General features: G+C 35.1%; 1 protein-coding gene across 2 annotated transcripts in view; it reads right to left on the reverse strand.

Annotated features, from left to right (window-relative positions):
* Positions 1-13755, reverse strand: part of LOC145663017 (phospholipid-transporting ATPase ABCA3-like) — a 373059-nt gene that overhangs the window by 71459 nt on the left and 287845 nt on the right. For both annotated transcript variants that reach the window (XM_081729148.1, XM_081729149.1), the window contains one exon: positions 738-941. In XM_081729148.1, coding sequence (XP_081585274.1) covers positions 738-941 — 204 coding nt within the window. The remainder of the gene's footprint in view (positions 1-737; positions 942-13755) is intronic.

The raw sequence follows: 13755 nt of genomic DNA on the forward strand, positions 1-13755 counted from the left end.
GTGTTCAAAGATATGGCATATACCAATCTAGACATCTTGAGCTGAATAAAATAAATTGAGCGAGTTTAAATCTTCATGCCTTATTTTCGAGAAAGTCCAGAAAAAAGGTTTCGTAACGTAAGAAATGAAGCGATAATATAACCTGATATTTATCAAGGCTTAATTAACACTCACATATATTGCCATATAGCACTTTCTTTCTATTATTATACAACCGAGATAATAGAAAACTATGTAGTTAATGACATATGATTATTTTTATGACTATGGTTATTTTTCTAAGCATTAATATTGGTTTTTCCCAAAGGCAATAAATATATGAAGCAATAAATCGCATTGTATTAAAAATAGTGCATCATTCACGGTAATACGTCTTTATGCTGCCAAAATGAATGTTTGTTTTTAACATTGTACCTTACCTACCTTATAGCTAGATATGCTGCCTAGTAAAAAATTGAATCTATTTTTTTTAAATTATGGCACACATCTTCTTGACAGTGGCCTAATACTATCTGTAACTCAATATTTTTTTATAAATTTAGATTATATGAATTTTCTTTAGTTCGACGTTACAATATTCCATCCTAATTTGAATCTAGAGACAACTTTTAAGATCCATCAGATGAATTTACAGGAGCGTAATACATAAATATACTAAACTAGTGTACCAAAACTACTAATTGAGTTGTTATACTCTTTAAAATGTACACAGCAGACAATGTATTTATCATACTTACCGCAACATGAGAGAACTAGCTCTGTAGCGTATTGTAGATTACAAGAATCAACACCCGCTACTTTAAAAAAAGTGCACATTCCATTCTCAAAAGCGATAGTTCCAAAACTATATAAACAGCCACCCAAATTATAGAGAGGAATAATACGTAGAACGTATTTAAGCTTTTTCTTACTTATTTCATTTAGAATAATCCCCAAAATACCTGTGTAAAGTGAAAATAACAATTAGAATAAATTCAATTGAAACACCAAGAAGAAAAACTCTCGCTAGGAAATTTGAATAATTGAGGGTAGTCGATGAAGCTTATGTGAGTTGATTATATCCAGAAAAACGTTTAAACGTAAGGAATGCTATTGCTACTCCATATGCAAGAATATGGTTACAGTTATGGCTATGTAACTTTATACAAATTTATATCACACAAATGATGACAAGCTTGTTAGCAACAATAAACAGATTCGCCATTTAATGCAAGACTATTTTTTTTTCGTACATATAAGCATAACATAGGTTTCTCAGGTCCACATTTAAAATGAATGGGAAATTTTTGTATACCTTATGCTATCGAGAATGTACTAAATAAATTAACCTGAAAAGTCGTATATTCAAAACTTTATTTTCCGAAAGAAAGGGAAGAATAACAAAGAAATAAAAGACTTAATGAGGAACATGATATCCCTGTATTTACGTTAATTATTTTTATTATTTACTCTTTAAATATCCATTATTCAAGTCCTGAAATATTTTGTAAAATGGGAGAGAAACGCTTCAACAGGATGACGAAAACTGCGCCTGCAAATAAAAGAAAAAGAATCAGTACGAATTGTTTTCACTCATTATATGACAAGTTCAAAACCTATCATGAAAAATTATAAGGAGTAGCGTATCTATGAAGCAGTAAAATTATAGACTAATATTTATATTTATTGGGCGTTATGCAGAGACGTTTTGACGCGTGATTAGTACCATACTAAACAGTTCGACCAATATATGTTTCCTGCAGTAGTCAGGTCTTTAGTATGACGCTAGTCATACGTCAAAACGACTCTGCATAAGGCCTATTGATTCTAATTAATAATCGAAATTGCTCGATTATACCGTTAATATTCTAGAAACGGCATAATCATCTATATTTAGTAATATATCGATGCTTGAAGTTCTCATAACTTAATTAGTTACAGAACAATAGGAAATAGAATATCGAATTCGTAACGGTAGATTTTCGTAACCTGATTTATGATATTTTAAGTATTATAGATTTTACCTATAGTATGGGAAACTATACCATGGGATTTTAAGTAGGTCTCAGGACTAGGAAGGGGCATCCATCCCAAGGTCATGGTTTCTTGAAGTACATCCATGTATCTGACTTGGTAACTGAAACCTTGCTAGTTAAAGTTTCAAATTAATCTGAATTCTGGTAAATAAAATAAATACAATCTCTTCGAACAATCTCCTCGTACTTACCTGGACATATTGGGAGAGATCTACAAATTTAAGTTATTATTAAGTATACTGAATTATTCTACTAAACTTAAAATTAGAAGAAATGATACTTACAATTGTGTTGTTGATAAGTCCTACCGCATCTGGAAGAATCTTGATGAATCTGCAATGAAAAAAGAAATATACTAGAAAACTTGATTAGTACAATATTAACACCGTACAATCATGCAATGTAACTCGCGATAGATTGTGATTAACGAGATGCTGTTGAAAGTACTATTTGTGTACTACAGGTTTGTGTGCAGTCTCACGATGGTACTGAATGATTTCTAATGGAGGTCTGCCACTGCGGCTATTCTTCGTACTATTGATCAAGTTCGTCGGTGTAGTTTTGCCGTTGTAGATCGACATAAACTTGGGCCCTGTCTCCCAAGACAAATTCTACTCACTTGTTACTTCTCCAACGATCGCAACACAAGCAAGCGCCAAGAATGTGCCCCAGTTGGATTCGGAGAGGTGGCTTATTTTACCCTATTATCGTCTGTTAAACTCACTGCATACTGTGTTGTACTGCTCTTCACGTAATATGCAGTTTGACGTAACACTTCACTACCGAGTCCAGGCATTGTCGTCGCCACCTAACCATTACTGATTGAGATATCTCATGTTTTTTCGAATTCTATATATTTCCATTAAGTTGAAAAGAATTTGTGCATTTCTAATGCTTTGCAAAACTCACTGAAACAAGTGACACAGGAAGAAAATTCGCCATTCTGTACTCCATAACAAATGACAAGTGGTATATAACTTTGATATACGGTAATTCAGCAGGCTATGAGTTGTCTTATTTCATTCTTCATGAAAGTGCGCTTGAATATCTCTATAATTATTAATTGATGTATTTTAGTATTGAGAAATGACGTCAATTAGGTAAACAAATTATGAATCATAGGATATACGCAATCAACTAAAATTAGTATTGTAATTATAATCACAGAACCAGGGAAACACCATGAAATTGTGTCCCATAGCATTACAAAGCAGAAGCCGTGTTTTACAGTACGGAGGAAATAGTTTAGAGTTTAAGTATCTTTGGGCCTTTGTCATCCATAAACAAGATTGTTTTTTGAAATACACTGAGACATGACTGATTGAACTATATTACTCATTTCCAATGAGCGACATTTCCATTTTACATGGACTCGAAATAATTTTGGTTATGCTAATGCATGCTTTATAGTGTTAAGAGATTCGACAATTCCAACCTAATTTCATAAAATCAGGTCATGCAATTTTCGTCAGATTGAGTTATTCGCAATAGGTTGTGTGTACAACTGACTGTTTTCCACAGTCTCCCTTGCGAGTGCGCTGTTCTGTCTTGGGCAGAAATAGCTTCTATTCTCTACTTTTTTTATTACAATAACTTTAGTTCTTTTCCATCCACTGCCTCTCCCATACTCCGCCCGGTCAATCTGCAAGAAAATAGACAATGTGATGCCAATATTCTGTAATTTTTAAAGCATTATTATGCTATAAACGAAAAATATAGAATGCTTACTTTTAGCGCGTGGAGCCTCTATTTCTATCCCAGTTATAATGAGGTTAGCTTCAAGTGGACAAGGACAGTGTACGTAGTTTTTCTCCAATTTTCTTCATTTTCTCCCGTTTTTTTCACCCCACCATTATCATCCCTATGATTGTAACACTCTCCTTAGGCTCGACTCGTTAAACGTGAGACATTAAACTTGAAAAGCAAATTTACGTGACCCTTTTTGTTGTAAAATGGTACGTCATAATTGCTTTTTGTGCCATGAGGAAAAGACTATCAAGTTCTAACTGATAAAATATGAACTCGGCTATTTTGCTGAGGAATGTTTCAAAATATTCCCGTATTACTTCTTTCTCCTAAGTTGTATCCCAACACGACATATACTAAAAGCATACCCAGTTAACAGCAATTCAAACAATGAATATTTTGCATCCATACTTTAATTATAGTATCCATGATTGCACACACCCTTCGACTTTGCTGAATTCCACTTTCTCCTTTTTAACACAAGTGAGAGCAAATTATATTTGTTCCCATATCCCATTTTAACACAATATTCATACAATGATTTGGAATATAATGAAGTAGACATCAGTTCTTCTTTATTTGTCTCCGAGGCAGTGCTGCCAAGTTAAAAGGGAATATATTCAAGAAACGAACATCTTTTAGCAGAATTTCCAGAAATTTCTACTGTTATTTCCCTGTCTTGGGAGTATTCAAACTAAATTAATACACAAGAAAAGGTCACTTAATTAAATTAGGTATAATTCGTATTTCTGCTTTAATTAGAGCTTGGTTTATACGGTTATAACCATTTTGCCAGAAGAGACAGACATTATTGTGAGCGTAAATGTTAAGTACATTATTGTGGCAAACCAATCGCGGTCGACTTAGAAAATTAGCATGCTCATTTACTTTCAAGTGTTGAATAACTTCAGAGAAAGAAGCTTTTTTACGCTCCATTCGAACTTTTACTTGTTATGGTTAAATTTCAGTTAAGATGCATTATAAATATTGATCACTGGTTCATTGGGTAACGGTGATTGTTGACAATATTATTTACTCTTATTAATTAAAGTAGAGTTAGGATAGACTGTTCTATTCTCTTATTGTCATTTTGAGCCTTGCAAGAGCTAATACAGGGCAGTGATAAGCAAAATATAGTGCAGTTTCGTAACCTGAATGCAAAATCCTGTCTAATTTCCTTGAATATCTTCGACAATTTCTTCTGATTGCGTTGCACAATCGTTTCAATATTATTCAGAAAGTGTCACAAATTTGTTTTCGAATTTTCATATATAGAAGTATGTAATCATGAAAGAATGTACAAAGTGAAAAACAGAAAGCAATATTGTCTTCTTTGGTGAAGAGTATATAAAATCATCTCATGTAACGTTATCAGCTAGGACGTAGAAAGATGTACAATATAAAGAGAATCAAATGTCGACATGACTAAAGGACAAATGTTTAATCTCCAACATTAATATTTTATCAAAACAAACTGACAAACTTCATACAACAAACAAACTGTATTATTTGATAATGGACTAAAAGTAGTAAGAGTAGAGATGATATTGTGCATCTGAACTACAGAAATATTGCAAATCCGTAAAGAGAATGACTTTACAAGCTATTTTATCCAGATCGAATGAAAACAGAAAACATGGAAGAAAATGAAAGTAGAATATATATATATATATATATATATATATATATATATATATATATATATATATATATATATACCATATTTCAAAAAGAATGACATGGTTTTCGGCAATAATAATTAAGTAACATCGGACGTGCCAGTAAGTAAATGAGTGTTATTTGATTGAGCGTGACCTAGGGTTTCAGAAAATCGCCGTTAGATGTCAGGCAATGCGTCTTCTCAGTTTGCAATCAGTCAAAGTAAGATGGCGTCTTCTCAACTGAAGGTGTTTTGTGTGCAAAGACTGAGTCAGTGATTTCGATCCAGCATACTTTTCGTCGGCGTTTTGGTATTGATCCGCCTGCACCCAAAAACATTCGTCGTTGGTATCGCCAGTTTGAAGAGACAGGAATAACAGGACAATAAATACTAACTGCTGTAAACGCAGATACATTGTGCAAAGTTTATAATGAATTTAGCTATCATCCAGATGTAGTTTGTGCTGCTGCTGATGGATACATAAGGCATTTGTAATACATACATAAAGATTTTCCGAGTATTTTGCAATATATTCCATTTCTATATTACGTTCCTATGAATACATTTGGACTTTTAAAGTCAGGTCATTCTTTTGGAAACACCCAGTATATATATATATATATATATATATATATATATATATATATATATATATATATATATATATATGAATTTAATATAGGTCGAAAATTATGTATTGAAAAATTTATAGTACGCAGTACGTTCGAAAATAATTAGGTCCCTCCAAACACAAATTTCATTACATTGACTATATTGGCATATTACATATATATTTTTCGAACGTACTGCGTACTGTAAATTTTTCAATACATAATTTTCGACCTATATATTAAATTCATTTATTACTTTTTCAAACCAAAATTAATGCGGGACCTTCGGAATAATCCAGGAAAAATGATATTTTGGGGAATAATTTCTTTATTTATGTATTATTTCATTATAAACCATGTATATGGGCATTTCGAATGGATGAGTATTGATATTATACATCTTAATGCTACACAAAAACATAGGTCAGCAATTGGATAGACATTTAAGAAATTTTCCACCAATCTGATATTTGTCAGAATAATTTAGACCTTCTTCGTTCCTCTGAGATGCCCATTCCTCCCAAAATCAGGTTTTTATCAAGTTTCTACTATTTTCTATTCGTTTTATATTTTCCGCCGCCAAAATTCTTTGCTCTGATTGGAACTGTTTCTGATGCCTTAGTATTATGGTGCGTCTTCCTGTTGTTCTACTTGGGAAAACCTTCGAGCAACAACACGCTAGTTTTGCTCCGAACACATTTTGGATTGTTCAACTAGAAAGCGTTAGAAATCAGGTAAAATTAGTTTCAAATAATGAATAAATAGTAAGGAAGCTCGTAAGAGTCTCAATTCAGTGGAATTTCAGCCAAAGCAGTCAGAAAGTCTATGAAATATGGACTTCAGCTCGGCAGACGGCATGTTGGTAAACATTGTTAGTTATGGACAGGATTCACTGTAATTTGTGATCTCTTCGAACTAAGTTTTGAAGATTAGTGCTTCCCCCTGAAATTTCCTCCACTCTCTAAAAGTTTAGATTAGGGTTGCGGTAGCCTGTCCATATATATATATATATATATATATATATATATATATATATATATATATATATATATATATATCGGGTGTTGCAAAATAAGTGTTACAACGCTTGGGAGGTGACTCCTGCCACTGAGACAAGAAAAAAAGTTCTCTTGAACTTTCCGCTATCGGACATAGTTTCGGATCTACAACGTGCCGAAAGCGTGGGAAAATGACTTTTGGACGCCAATAGTTCGGAAACTATCCAACGTAAAGAGAGCGGGTAAAAAATTCACTGAAGAAGTCATACCTGCTGTATTGAATTTTCCATGTTTCACAATCCTATCATGCACGCGCAAGGGATTCCCCAAAGGAACGTAGGGATTCCCAGATAATCCGCCAAATGAAAATTGGTCTAAATTGATATGAATTGATAGGGTTTCTACCAGGTAACAATAATTCGTTTGTATTAAGTCGATATCTGAAACAAATACAAAATGGCGGACACCTTCTTGCCCGTTGTGTGTGGTTGCATAATCGCCAGGTACCGATGCTGGCCAACAGTGACGTTCTGAGTATTAAGTGTATCGAATTTGTACTCAAATGCTCTATAAAGACATCTGGAGTGTCGGTAGAGCACAACAGATGAAGCAGGGTGATCACATGTGTGGAAATACTTAACGAAAAATGCCCAGAAAAAATGCACTCATACTAAGTAAACGTGAGTTCAAAGGGTTGGAGATGTAAGGATTAGCGTAAAGAACATGAAAGCCATTGCCAATTCACCAATAATATTCCCTTAAACCGATGCAATATGATATGCACGGTTGCATACCAATAAGGATGCAACAACTGAGGCCAAGTTGTTGACAACTAAAGGAATGTCACTAGTGGGATCGCATGATCGATATTGAAATGTGGCCAATGTGTGTGTTGATATCGACATGTAGTTAATGGACAAATGTCAACATGTCCCACTACTGCTGGGACACCGTCTCATGTGGAAAAACTAGGAAAATAACGTTGTACATTCTGCTATTACATCTGGTGCACTTTTTGGTAGAACGTAACTAGAACACGATTGTATCAATGACTCTCTTTGTTTGGGACATTGTCCCACAGTCGACACATGAAAATAAATCTCTTAATCCATGGTTCAAATTCTGATAGAGCATAAAAATAACAAACTTGTATAATGTCCCACGTTTTCTGGGACATATGACGTACTCAAAATATAGGAAAATACCTCCAGAAATTCGTGTCTTATACACAGTACCCATGCCAATACAAAGATGAAAATGAACCAATTTAGCACACATAACACTACAGCTGGAACACCATACATATGGAAAATAAAACGACATGAGAAATAGAAAGAAACGTCTTAAAACTTTGATTGTTTACAACTGTGCAGTAGGAGTAATAACATGAAACACACAAGCATGTCGGGAGGCTGTACAAGAGCTCTTACCAAACAAAGTGGGTACTCCTCAAAGAAATGAATACAGAGAAAGTGAGGCTTCCTCGAGCCTCAGGGCTAGAGCGCTCGCTTTCGGTCGCGTGGTCGCAGTTTCCAATTCTACTGGGAGCTCACGGCCTTAGATTCAAGACTCGAGTAGTTATTTTCCTATTTTTCGCACGTGGGACTGTCCCCCCGCAGTAGTGGGACATGTTGACATTTGTCCATTAACTACATGTCGATATCAACACACACATTGGCCACATTTCAATATCGACCATGCGATCCCACTAGTGACATTCCTTTAGTTGTCAACAACTTGGCCTCAGTTGTTGCATCCTTATTGGTATGCAACCGTGCAGATCATATTGCATCGGTTTAAGGGAATATTATTGGTGAATTGGCAATGGCTTTCATGTTCTTTACGCTAATCCTTACATCTCCAACCCTTTGAACTCACGTTTACTTAGTATGAGTGCATTTTTTCTGGGCATTTTTCGTTAAGTATTTCCACACATGTGATCACCCTGCTTCATCTGTTGTGCTCTACCGACACTCCAGATGTCTTTATAGAGCATTTGAGTACAAATTCGATACACTTAATACTCAGAACGTCACTGTTGGCCAGCATCGGTACCTGGCGATTATGCAACCACACACAACGGGCAAGAAGGTGTCCGCCATTTTGTATTTGTTTCAGATATCGACTTAATACAAACGAATTATTGTTACCTGGTAGAAACCCTATCAATTCATATCAATTTAGACCAATTTTCATTTGGCGGATTATCTGGGAATCCCTACGTTCCTTTGGGGAATCCCTTGCGCGTGCATGATAGGATTGTGAAACATGGAAAATTCAATACAGCAGGTATGACTTCTTCAGTGAATTTTTTACCCGCTCTCTTTACGTTGGATAGTTTCCGAACTATTGGCGTCCAAAAGTCATTTTCCCACGCTTTCGGCACGTTGTAGATCCGAAACTATGTCCGATAGCGGAAAGTTCAAGAGAACTTTTTTTCTTGTCTCAGTGACAGGAGTCACCTCCCAAGCGTTGTAATACTTATTTTGCAACACCCGATATATATATATATATATATATATATATATATATATATATATATATATATATATATATATATATATATATAGTGTATGTAGTATATGTGACATATGCGACTTTTTATTATTAACATGGCGCTATTGATAAGGTTCTTTATAGTTAAGTCAAATTTTATAATATCAGTGTAAGTCAGCACAGGGACTCTCACTTATTCTTGAGTTGATCACAGCTTCAAACGCATCATGGGCTAAATAAAGAATCAAAAAGTGTTCTTTTCCCTTCAAGAAAGGGATCATTTTCCGTTAATAGTTTCAATATGTTCCTCCTGTGGCATTGGCAATAATTTTAAAACTGAAAATATGATTTAGTTAATAGAAAGACCATTTGGTTCTGATTATTTCGTTCCTTTTCCGAGTTTACACAGCCGATTGTGGATATGGTGAAATTTAGTGATTTGTTTGATTTACGTATAGTTGAGTTGTGTGATAATATGAATCAATATATGTAGTGATAAGTATTAGTATCTGCTTTCTCAGTTTGTGTGGGATGTAGCACATATGTGTGTAATTTAGTGCATAGATAGTAGGAGTAATGTGTGAGTGAAAGTATGATTTATTTATTTATTTATGGACAGTGTATTGCTGTGTAATTATTCATGTCTTTTGGTCAGCAAAGCCAATTCATAGTAATTCCGTACCGTCATTACATAGTATACTGCTTATAATTAAACGATAACAGAGTACAACTTTGTTTAGTAGTGCAAAGTTTGTTTTCATATTAGCAACGCCATCTTGTGTCGGGCTAAGAACTACTCGCCGCTAGTGTTTTGTTACTCCGAGAGTTAAGGATCTAGTCAACCCGAAAATTACTCTTCTTTTGTAATTATTGATGCATAAATGCTAGTTCCGGTCCATGTGAATAGATAGGTAGACGAATTACACTATAAATTAGCTTCTCTGAAAAGCACAATGCCTTATATAGTCCGGTAAACGAATTATTAATAAAATCAAACTTCGCGTTTATCCTGAAACTGAAGTTTGTCTATGTGGTATTATTCTGTTGCCAGGCTGCAGTTTCAAATTCTCTCTCTTCGTTACTTTCAATGAACGATCTCATTGTTGTCGTTTTCAAAATATAATTGCATTTAGTTACGAGGATAGTCAAGGATATTGAATTCTCATTGAATATAAAAATAGTATGAAGCCGTGAAGTAAAATATACTGTAGTTTCTACTGAAAGAATTTAGTATCAGTTCATACAAATTCTCGGAATTGATCAGGGTACTGTAGTGACTTGTTGATTTTAATATATATAAAGAGACTGCTTTTAACAGTCTAGGGCAGAAAGATTAAATAAATATAAACGAATATAGATAGTGATAATATATCTGTACACACACACACACACACACACACACACACACACACACATGTATATATATATGTATGTATCGAGTGTTCTAACAATGGCGCCCACGGACCACGGAGCACTATTCGACAGGTCATAATAAAGCAATATATATATACCTTTCGGACCCTTGTCTGGAGAGAAGAATTGCACTATGCGGCAAGGTCGCAATTAAAGTACTATAGAATAGATCTACTAATCTATCAAATATTTCCACATTACAACTAAAATCGATATAGATTCATACTAGCAGCACTTATTAGTGCAGCAGTCGATTTAACTGCTTGATATATTTGTAGAGTGATGCTAATAGTTCCAAATTAATCTGCGACGTTGCCACATGGTGAAATTTTCATTCCTCGTAGAGGCTGAAGGAGGTCCCAGAGGGCAAATCATCATATTATATTTTAGCTTTATTTATATATCTATATATCTATATATATGGAGCTTAAATATTAAAACTTATACACCTTACATCACTTGCACATTTATCATTATTACTATAGGTACGTATAAGTACATAACACTAGTTAGCAAAGGTTTTGTTACATAAAAGGAAATACCTGTTCTTAAAGGAACCTTTTGCGCTGAATTCGAATATGCACTCGGTTTTTCTCCATCACGTACCATTTTCAGGTAACAGAGGGATTTTCGGGAAAATCCCTCAAAAATTTCCCTTTTCGTTTATTTTACACCCCAAGATCTTGTCCCCTTGCATATACTAACATAGAAATTATACCTAAGTATACTTTGATTCATATTTAACAAACCCTCCAAGTTTCGTAATAATCGCTTTATTCTTTCTAGAGAAATAAATATGTTTGTATGTATACTGTGTGTACTGTTTATTGCACCTTATAGTAATGCTTTCAGATCTCTTAAGTTGAGGTAAAACGTTTTGCTTTATTACCACAAACACATATATAAAATATAATTTACAAGTGTGACAATTTACAATAAACAATAATACAAATGTACCAAAAGGTCATGAAAAGACAATCAAAACTATCACAATATATGAAACTTCCATTGGGTTACAAAAACGTACACTACTTCCTTCTTTTGTAAGAAATGTTGCATTCTCTAAAAAGACCCCAACAATAGTCCCCCATCATTGAAGGATCCCATCGTCCCTGGTACCTTTTCTCCATTGCCATTATATCTTGGTGGAATCTTTCCCCCTGTTCGTCGCTGAGAGCACCTAGGTTAGCAGGAAAGAAGCTGAGGTGGGAGTGCAAAAAGTGGATTTTTAAAGACATCCTACAACCCAACTCTTTGTATTTCTGTATCATGTCCTGTACGATTTCTGTGTAACTCTCAGCTTTGTTATTGCCCAGAAAGTTGCGCACAACACACTTAAATGCTGTCCAGGCAGCTAGCTCAGCACTGTTTAACTTGCTGTCAAAGCTATCATCAAGCATTAATTTCCTAATTTGGGGACCAATAAACACTCCCGCTGAAATCTTAGCATCACTCAGGTTAGGGAACTTATCTCGCAAATACTTGAAACCTTCACCAGATGTGTCCATGGCTTTGACAAAGTTTTTCATAAGTCATAACTTGATATGAAGTGGCCGTAGTAATATCTTATTAGGATCTACCAAAGGAGCGTTTTGACGTTGCATTCTCCAGGTACGTAATTCACTCTAGGTTCCTATTCCTTCACTTCATAATGTTTGTCATCAGCTCGGCTATCCCATAAACATAAAAAACATTGGTACTTCGTGTAACCGCACTGCAGTCCTAATAAAATACCAACTACCTTGAGATCACAACATATTTGCCAACAATGGTCCTTGTAATTTATAAGATTTAGCAAAGTTGACATGGTGTCATAGGATTCCTTAATCTTCACTGAGTGCGCAAGTGGTATAGAAGGTTTTTTATTTCCATTATGTAAAAGGACAGCTTTAAGGCTGACCTTTGACGCGTCGATAAATAACCTCCATTCTTCTGGAACGTAAGGAATTCCTAGCTCCACTATCAACCCATTTATATCCGTACATACGCACACATTATCTTGCATTGAGAAATAGCTTGAAAATTGAACATGCCTTTTCCTGTACACTTATATGTTCGTTTCTGCATCCAATAAGTTCCACTGCTGGATCCTTGATCCCAGAAGTTCCGCCTCTTGTTTTGTCAGGTGCAAATCACGGACTAGGTCATTAAGTTCACATTGCCGGATGAAATGTGGCTCGCGAACACAGTCAGGGATGAACGTTGGATCCTTGGATGTACATGTTGATGTCGATGGTTCATCAAGGTCATGATCATCATCCGAGTCTTTTGGCCAGATCTCTTCCCAGTTGGTAGGGGGCTCGGGAAGTGGAAGTTCATCCCCGTGCGGAATAGGTCTAATTGCGGATTTAACGTTGGGATAACATATTGTGTATTTGCTATTTTTAGAATGTCCCTTAACTACTGTGAGACAAAAATAACAATCATCCAGATGGTTGGTGGGTTCTCTCCACACCATTGGTACAGCAAATTTCATGAACCTCCGTTTCCCTTTGGCCCATGCAAGTAAAGTGACGTAGCACGACGCACAAATTATGTTGGGTGCCCAAGTTTTGTCCTGATCTCCCACACGACATCCGAAATATATATAATATGCTAGTTTCACCGATGGCGTAATGGATCTACACTGTCCTTTAACTACAAACTGGCCACAGACATAACAAAAACTGTTTGGTGAGTTAACACACGAACGGCGTCCTCTTGACGCCATTGTACTGATCACTAACTAAACTTCTGGTCTTAGTTGGGTATAATGCCGTTAAGATCAAACATGAAAGCACTCTTAACAGCAAAGACAACTTTGAAAGTGAAGTAGT

The sequence above is a fragment of the Thermobia domestica genome, chromosome 10 (genome assembly GCF_964235325.1).
Source record: "Thermobia domestica chromosome 10, izTheDome1.hap1.1, whole genome shotgun sequence".
Taxonomy (NCBI): Eukaryota; Metazoa; Arthropoda; class Insecta; order Zygentoma; family Lepismatidae; genus Thermobia; species Thermobia domestica.